Source organism: Nicotiana attenuata, unplaced genomic scaffold, assembly GCF_001879085.1.
Source record: "Nicotiana attenuata strain UT unplaced genomic scaffold, NIATTr2, whole genome shotgun sequence".
Lineage (NCBI taxonomy): Eukaryota > Viridiplantae > Streptophyta > Magnoliopsida > Solanales > Solanaceae > Nicotiana > Nicotiana attenuata.
In genome coordinates this window covers 70,801-80,782 of record NW_017673750.1, presented here as the reverse complement: position 1 = coordinate 80,782, position 9,982 = coordinate 70,801, and the positions used below count along the sequence as shown (strand labels likewise).

Here is a 9,982-nt window from a genome sequence, read left to right as displayed (position 1 = left end):
CATAATAAATTCTTGGATATAAATACTGTAAGTTACATTTCTCTACTGAATTTGAATAAGATTTGCTTGATCATTGTGTTCCCTAGGTGTCTTTAATCTTTGTTTTATATTACCTTCTTGGAGGAGGTTCGAAATTGTAGTAAAGCGATACAACTAAAAAGAAAATTATATAAATTATATATTGTTTAAAACAACTCACTTATTTTGCATTATTTTGATAGGCGAAAATCAAATACTTCAGTCGTCCCAATTTAGGTGTCACCATTTGATTTGGCGCAGAGTTTTAAAAAAAAAAAATTTTTTTTGAAACTTGTAGTCTAAAACTAGCCTTAGATATTTGTATAGCTATAAATCATCTCAATAAGGATACGATGGAAATTTTTAAGTTAAATTACTTTTAATATAAAAATGTGACATTCTTTTGGGAACAGACTTAAAAAAAAAGGTGTCACATAAATTGGGACGAAGGGAGTAAATTATATGCAAGCGAACCAAAACTAAAGAAAGATTATAATTAACCTTATCCCGAATTTTATGTTAAGAAAGATCAAGAAATTACGTCGGATGGACCTTTTCAATAGGGAAGGCTCCTAGCGATAGGAATTGTCACGACCCGGATTCCCACCTTCGGGAATCGTGATGGCGCCTACTCGTGAAAGCTAGCCAAGCCGACAGTTACAGTTTTACCACAATTATTGTTAATCAAACAGAGACAGATAATAGCTAAAACCAAACAAATATGAAATGCAGAAGTGATATAACAGTTCAACAACTCTAGTACATAACTACCCAGTGATCTGGTGTCACAATCCACGAACGTTCAAGAATTTCTACAAATATAAGTTTGAAAGAAGTACATCTGTTCTCAAAATAGAAAGAGACAGGAAAGACAAAAATGGCGGAAAGGGGGACTCCAGGCTCTGCGGACGCTGGAAGATCTACCTTGGGTCTCCCTGGACTGAAGGTAGCAACCTCAAATCTACTCACAAGGTCCGACACCGAAATCTGCACAAAAAGTGCAGAGTGCAGTATCAGTACAACCGACCCCATGTACTGGTAAGTGTCGAGCCTAACCTCAGCGAAGTAGTGACGAGGCTAGGACATGACAACCATATAAACATGTGCAGTTAAATCATATACGAGCAGAACAATAATAACAGAAAAGTATCAAATAAAGATGGGAAGGGGAGACATGCTGCGGGAAATATCAAATTCTGATAGTAATTTAACAGAGAAGCAAAGTAAACACCATATTCGAATCAACGGGAATAATGAAATAGTAACACGTGCACGGCATCACCCTTCGTGCTTTTACTCTCGTCCTCACCATAAGAAACAACAGAAACGGCACGACATCACCCTTCGTGCATTAACTCTCTCATAATCATGGCATGGCATCACCCTTCGTGCATTAACACTCACAGAAAAGGCACGACATCACCCTTCGTGCATTAACACTCACAGAAATAGGCACGGCATCACCCTTCGTGCATTAACACTCATTGATTATGGCACGACATCACCCTTCGTGCATTAACACTCACAGAAATAGGCACGGCATCACCCTCCGTGCTTTACACTCTTCCTCACCTGAACAATAGAAACAATAATGTCCCGGCAAGGGAATCAGCTATAACCAATCTCGTTTCAACATTTAATTTCACAATGTAAGCCTCAACTCGAGTAAATACTCAACAATTATCCAATGCCAAGAAAAATGTCATAAGACTTGTTCAACATGGAGAATTATCAGTTTAAGCATGAATAGTACATAATAAGAATCACACGGTCACGGTTTAAGACTAACTTGCATGCTCAACATCAACGTATAGATACTCGTCACCACACCTATACGTCGTACTCAACACTAACACGTAGCAAATAAGACAACAACACCTATTCCCTCAAGCAAAGGTTAGACCAAACACTTACCTCGATTCCACGGCCAAAAATCAAGCTCAAGTACCGCTTTTCCTTTGATTTCCACTTCCAAACCGCCCGAATCTATGCATAATTAACTAATTAACATCAATTAATCCTAAATAAACCAATTCTAATGCATGAGTATAGATTTCCCAATGTTTTCCCCAAAAAGTCAAAAACCGACTCGAGCCCGCTTGGTCAAAACTCGAAGTTCAAACCAAAAACCGACTACCCATTCACCCACGAGTACAAATACGCAATTGGTTTTGAAATCCAACCTCAATTTGAGGTCCAAAATCCCTAATTTTCGAAATTCTTAATTTCTACCCAAGAACACCAAATTTCCCATGAAAAACCCTAGATTTTGAAATGAAATTATGTAAAAAGATGAAATAGATTGAAGAAAATGAGTTAAGATTCATTTACCTATGATTCAGGGAAGAACTTGCTCTAGGAAAATCGCCCTTTGGAGTCTAGGTTTTGAAAATTTGAAGAATGAATGAAAAATCCCATCCAAGACCCTTTTACTCAGCTGCAGATGTCGCATTTGCGACCAGAGCTTCGCAAATGCGAAGCTTGCAATTGCGAAAGGGCTATCGCAATTGCAAAGCCTTCACAATACCCGCTGCTTTCGCAAATGCGAGGAAAGTGTCACATTTGCGATCACAGACCTCGCAATTGCGATCAAGTGATCGCATTTGCGATCAGTTCCCCCTCCCAGACTGCCTTCGCATTTGCGAAAGTTTGTTCGCATTTGCATACTATGCTGGCCCAGCCTTTGGATCGCAACTGCGATGAAAGGCTCGCACCAAGCCTGTGAAGCTCGCAATTGCGAGATCAGAGGCCTGTAACAATACCAGATGCAGCAGCAGATTTTTCTAAGTCCCAAAACACTCCGTAGCCTATCCAAAACTCACCTGAGCCCTCGGGGCTCCAAACCAAACATGCACACAAGTCTAAAAATATCATACGGACTTGCTCGTGCGATCAAATCGCCAAAATAACATCTAGAACTATGAATTCAACACCAAAACTCATGAAATTTCAAGATAGTGCAAAATTTCTAACTTTTCAACCACGGGTCCGAATTACATCAAATCACCTCTGTTTCTCACCAAATTTTACAAATATGATGTAAATATTATATTAAACCTGTACCGGGCTCCGAAACCAAAATACGGGCCCGATACCAACGAGATCATACACTATTCCATTTCTAAAAATCCTTATATTTTCCAGCAAATAATTTTCTTCAAAAATTCATTTTTCGGGCTAGGGACCTCGGAATTTGATTCCGGGCATACGCCCAAGTCCCATATTTTACTATGGACCCTACGGGACCGTCAAATTACGGGTCCGGAACCGTTTACCAAAAATATTGATCGAAGTCAACTTTAATCAATTTAAAAGGCAAAATTCAATATTTTTCTTAGATTTCACATAAAGGCTTTCCAGAAATGTGTCCGGACTGCGCACGTAAATCGATGAGAAAGAAAAAAAGGTTTTCTAGGCCTCGGAACCCGGATTCAGGTTCTAAAACAAAAGATGACCCTTTTGGTCATCACAAGAATTTTCCTTAGCACTCCTAGCGATCAGAATTTTCCTTAGCAGATAGTTATGGTGATCCTTAGAATTTTCAGCCACAATACTAAAGAATCTTGGAGATTCGTTCGATTTTGTGGAAAATCCTAGTGATCACGATGTGGGGTGGGGGGTGGGGGGTGGAAGATTGGCGATAGCTAGATTTTTGTGGCAAATCCTGGAGATCATCATATGAGAAATTCTGGAGATTGCCAAAAAAGCTTCCCAAAATTCTAGTGGGAGGCAATTTTCTCTAGATTTTTTTAACGAGGTCAAATTTAAACGGCGGCACCGAATGATCCTATTTTTGCAAATTACCCAAGAAAGATTATATGATGGGATTTCTTTTTTGGGGAACTTTTAGAAATGACTATTGTTTGGGGGCTTATTGTTGAGCGTATCTATAATTAGCTAATTACATTCCATGGCTACTAATTATTGGCCATGAGATGTTTGTCGTTGTATTCAATTTGGTTGTATATACTGTATTCAATTTGGATGTATTTATTCTTATATATTTTATATTGTATTCAATTTCACTGTATTGAATTGAGTTGTATTCAAACAACAAAAAATCAAGAAATAGGGTGTATACTGCTCTATTCAATTCGGTTGTATACAACGTATTCAATTCAGCTGCATACATTGTATTCAATTCGGCTATATTCGTTCTTAACTATTTTACATTGTATTCAATTAGACTGTATTCAAACAACAAAAAATAGTGATATTCGATTGCATCCAATATAGTGTATTCATTCTTAGCTGCTTTTACATTGTATTCAATTTACTGTATTTAATTTGTATGTATTCAAGCAACAAAAAAAAGGGATTTGCCACAAAAAATAACCCTTGAATACAAAAATACAGGCAAAAATACGAAAAAAATTAATTGTATTTGAATAGAAAAATACATAATACACACAAATTTGAGTGTATTTGTATAGAACACAATGTATTTGTATCATTGTATGTGACTCAATAGCAAAGAAGAGAAGAAAGTTCGTCGAAGATGACATCTTTCAGCCAAGCAAACACTGTATACATTATATTAAAACTAAAAAATGAAGACGAATAAAAATCCGGCCAGATTTGAGAATACACTATCACATAGTATCTACCAAAATTCGGTTAGACGAACAAAAATCTGGCTATATTGTGTATTTAGTTGTATTTGATTTGGCCACAAAAAATAAAATATACTCAAATCTGAGAAATACACTCAAATCTGAGAAAATACACTCAGATCTGAGAAAATACACCTGGATCAGAGAGAGAGAGAGAGAGAGAGATAGAGAGAGAGAGAGAGAGAGAGAGAGAGAGAGAGAGAGAGGAAAAAGTTACTTTAAGGTTAGAAATCCCTTAGAGAGGGTATTTGCTATAAAACCCAATATGTAGCTATGTATTATAATTAGTTTAAAGTGTATTTATTTATGATAAATATAGTGTATAATTTAGTTATACCATGTAAAATTTCCTTTAATTAATTGAAGACTTACAAAGGGCACATACACCAAATCTTCTAAAAGAAATATATATACACACACACACATTTTTTTATAATAGCCAACAAAAATATTTTTTTTGGGTATATCATATAATATACATACTTTATACATATTCAACATATATTTTTCGTATATTTGACTATCGGATATAATTATTTTCGACCGTCCAAACAAATGTATTAAAAGCCCATACATATTTGCAAACCTAATTGGGCTTTCTAGGCTAATCTTTTGCTGGGAGAAATTCAAAAATAGCCAGATTTACAAGTGGTCGTTCAAAAATAGCCCAGTTTCAAAAGTAATCGAAATTTAGCCACTTTTCATTAAAGATAAATCTGAGCGAAAACACTGTTCAAAATCCGAAAAATACGCTAGTATATTATGCTGGAGTTCCAGCATAAGTATACTTGAACTCCAGCATATTATACTGGAGTTCCAGGATAAGTATGCTGGAACTCCAGCATAATATGATGGAGTTCCAGCATAAGTACACTAGAACTCCAGCATAATATACTGGAGTTCCAACAAAGTATACCGTTCCAGTATAATATGCTGGAAGTTCATACACAGGTGCACCGAACTCCAGTATATTATGCTGGACCGGTCTCTGTTGCAGCAAAATAGTGGTTATTTTTCATTGACTTGGTAAACGCTGGCTATTTTTGAATGACCAGTCCGAAAACTGGCTAAACCGAGCTATTTTTACTCTTTTGCTTGTTAATTTAGCTGAAAATCCTAAACTCTATCCCTATCTCGTGAAAGGAACACTCATTCAATTCACGATCTGTCTCCCTTGCCGCATATCAAAAAGTGTTTATCCCTTTTATCTTATAGGATAAAAGAATTCATGTTTCTAATGTTAGGAGATATTACTCTCGTATCTTATTGCATATGATGCATCTTTGGTGAACGTTGTAAGAGGAATAATGTTAACCTTTAATAATCGAAACATGGAAAAAAATTTACTACTCCTCAGCAGCACTTATTTATAACTAATTGAGACTGAGTTTATTATTTGAATAGCTTGTATATCCTTTCGTTATATCATGATAAAGATCACAACTTTCATTAACAAGATATCAAGAAATAGGTCTGTGAAGTTTTATTTTAACCAAAAAAAAAAAAATAATCTCCAGCTTCTCAATATAACTCAACACAAAATTGAAACCCATACCTAAAATAGTTACTCTACCCTACGTCGAGCAAGAGTTTGCTTCCTTTCCATAGCAGGGTCAGAATTGACTTGCATCCGTTCTCTAACTCGTCTTTCTTTTGCTCCATTCCTGAGCTCCTCGATCAATAGGTCCGGGAGAGGAGCTGAAAGCAACTTGACCGTAAGGAGAGGAGCCGTGATCTTCTTCTCTTTCCTTTAGTAGGAATAGACAAGTCTCACTCTTGCCCTTAATAGGAATCCGAAAGCGGATATCAGCCTATCTATCTAATGATATCGGCCTAACTCACATAGTGGAACTCCCCTTCTTCCTTCTCGCCTTGGTAGCATCCTCCTTCTCATCTAAAGAGGCTTCCTTCCACACCGAGCTCGGGCCCAGCCCACCGGCAGCCTTGAAAAAAGAATTCTTTCTCTCTCCCGGTCCGGTTCGTTGGAACCACTTCGTTCGGCGGAGCACAGAACTATGTAGAATTGGACTATCACGCCCTCTATTCTAGCTTATTTTTTTGAAATACTCTACCTAGTAGAAAACTTCAGAGTCTGGTTATAAACCAACTCCCTTCCCCTGCAAGAAAGGGTAATAAAAATCTTTCTCCACCCGTTCGAGGAACCAAAAACAAAAGCCCACTTTTATGCGAATTCCCCTCTTGAAGTTGTAGCTACTCGGTCAGAGAATTGTAACTGGAGCTCATGGAACTGCTTATTCACAAAGCCTTATTTTAGGCAGGCAGCTTGCTTTTGTGGCTCATGTATGAACAACAAAACTCATGCAGATTGACCTAGATGATCCCTGGGGGGGGGGGGGGGTATAAAACACGTGATAGAAGGATAACTTCCCTTTCGCTGAACGAAATCAATAGAATTTCTTGGTAACCGGACACCACTGCTTAACAGGGATTGCCAATAGAGGTATAAACTCCCAAGGTAAGACTTCTCACTAGGTAAGTTCCCCCTTATCTTTTTCAATGCTTTGGGGATTGGGCACAACAAGAAGGAGCTCCTCTTTTTTTCCTAGCACATACTAAAGCAGAGTAGACTGATCGGACGACATGCGCATCAGAGAAATAGAATGGATTTCACATCGATAGAAAGAAAGTCCTTTGTCTTTCTCTGTATCGGTAGTAGCATCAGCTTCATTGCCCGTTATGGCTTGATAGTGGTATAAGGATTTTCCTGTAGGTGGTCCGCTTACTGTGCTATATCAATACTTCGGGGTAGAAGATGTCGAAGGAACAAAGAGGACGAAGGTTCTTCGGCGCATATTCGTAGGATATGAAACCAAACGAAAAGGATGGAGATGTTTCGACCTACTCGTAAAATACATATTTTGAAAAGATTGGGATTACGGCTATTGATCCGGAAAGACGAGATGAAATTGCTATTGAGTCTTCGAGGCGCTAAAAGCAAAGCCCTAAGATTGATCTGATTCCTCCCATTGAGTCGGTCTTAGAGCTAGTAGATCAGATTGAATGAGGGAAGGAAGGATGTTTCGGTATTCGAATTATCCGCAGGGCTGCACGACGGTGGAAGCAGAGTGGTTGGAGCTCCTCTCCTTACAGTCAAGTGGCTTTCACTCCTTCAAATCAATTATATTCGGAGGCCTAACGAGTGATAATGATTCACAGTCCGACTACTAATTCAAGTTACCTTTCAACAGACGAGATTCTGCATCTACTTATTTTGGGATGAAGACATGTCGGCCTTACGACTGCTAATTGAGGCCTAAGGTATAGCAGTAACTATATTAAACGTACTAGCAATGACTTTTGAGGAATTATTGATTCAAAACTTTCTATCGCTACACCCCTTTTCAACTATCTCAAATAGCGCACTAGCCGTAAGAGAAAGAGGTGTCGAATACGGCCACTCATCCGTTGAGCTGGCCGAAAGGACCAAGCAAAGAGTCTTACTCTAAAGAAAAAGCCTATTCCTATTAATCCTGCAAACTATTAATCGAAGTACTTAGCACTCACGAAATTGGTGGAAATTAATTGGCGCTGCATCTATCCCAATGAATTTTTAGCTTTTCCTTAGCCGTCTTCTTAATTAGCACTGGCTTACTCACAGGAAGCTGGCCTAGCAGATGACTCTTAGTTAGACTGGTACTAGTTAGGATATCACATAAGGGGAATCCCATTCTAGGAGTTCTCCAAAGGCCTATCCCATATAAAAGAGAAAAGTTATATAACGCTCTAGCCCAAGAATAGATCTTATGAAAAGAAAAGAACGATCGTCAGCGGAGATCGCAGTACGAAGTTTTTTAGACATAATCCCCGGCATCAGAGAATTCCAGGGATTTTCTCTATTTAAAGTAGGAGATAGCCGGGTATTCCCACAGAGAAGTCTTGCTCTGGCTTGCCCAAAGCGTTGAACATAGAGAATTAAAGTTGTCTTACATACACACTGGTGGAATTTCATTTTCTTCCGCTTTTTAAAATAGTAAGAGGAGAATTGAGTAAAATATCCTTGTCACTCCACGCCAAAAAAAATCTCATGGTTTAAGTTGCAACAAAATCACTTAAAATATTAGCCATGGAATGAAGAAATAATATTTACACATTTGGACACGGTTCGTCTCCTAAGACTCTTAAAAAGAAAATGCTGAAAAGACTTGGATTTTGCTATGATATTTATTGGAAAAGCTTGTCTTCTTTAGGAAGCGTATAGGTCCTTCCCTCTAAGTATTTATCCCTTTTATGTTATTCAAACAATATATTTTTATATAAAAAAATTACTAATAACATAGAAAGATATCGGCTGAGTTAATACTTCGACTTAAAAATCATGAGTCCGCCGCTAAAGATATATTTTACTATCAATACAGTGGAAGTTACTAAGACGCAAAATTCACATCTAGGAACAACAACAAAAAAGGTACTAATATTTCTCATCTAATTTTTTTTTTGATAAAGTTTAATCTTTATTTACTGGGAAAAAACCAATACATGCACTAATCTTTACAAAAAAATCCTCTCTATATAGTTGGACATGCAGCCCCAACCTATATAAACTGCTTCACTAAACAAATCATTTACACATCAAACTTTGTCTAAGGATAGAAATTCAGTGTTTGTAGCTTCTTCTCCAAGTTTACCCACTTTGAGCCTCTGCAATGTATGTATTGGACTATCATTCTCACCAATTCTTCAGCTTTTCTTTTCTTCTTCCTGAAAATTCTCCAATTCCTCTCCTGCCATAAGTAGTATACAGCTCCAGCTAGAATCATTCTATATATAGCTACATCTGATCTTCTCCCTGTTGCATATGCACTGGCCCAGCTTATTTCTTCCGACCATATCTTGGCTTTCCTTCCTATTCCAGCCCAATACATTACTTTCTCACACACATTGCTTGAGTAGTTGCACGTAAAGAACAGATGATCATGGCTTTCATCAGCTGCTTCACATAACACACATTCTGCACTCGTAATATTACCCCATTTCATCAATCTGTCCTTTGTATATAGCCTGTTTTGGACAACTATGTACATAATGAATAGCCACCTTGGACTATTACAGTTGTTGCATATTAATCTCCTCCATGTGACCTTTGTGAATTCACCCCTCATCTTGTTATATACCTCTCTGATTGAGTATTCCTTCCCAGTCATTACTTCTTCAATATTAATTCTTGCTTCTGTCAGGTATTTCCCAGCTTTTAAAATCTTCTGAGTTGTCTATGCTGCTTGGTTAGCCTTCACATTCCATGTTTTCTCTTTCTTTATATAGTAGGTATGCATCCACTTGATCCATAATCTGTCCTTCTTATTGCATAGGTTCCACATCTGCTTACTGCTGCT

General features: G+C 37.6%; 1 protein-coding gene across 1 annotated transcript; it reads right to left on the bottom strand.

The window, feature by feature from the left end:
* Window positions 1-9,232: 9,232 nt before the first annotated feature.
* LOC109217164 lies at window positions 9,233-9,793 on the bottom strand. The gene has a single exon (XM_019381391.1). It carries the CDS (start codon window positions 9,791-9,793, stop codon window positions 9,233-9,235), a length of 561 nt encoding a protein of 186 aa, XP_019236936.1.
* Between the last annotated feature and the right edge of the window lie 189 nt (window positions 9,794-9,982).

Bases quoted from the DNA above. Each gene is read 5' to 3' on its own strand.
- LOC109217164 (XM_019381391.1), bottom strand. From the start codon at position 9,793: ATGACTGGGAAGGAATACTCAATCAGAGAGGTATATAACAAGATGAGG.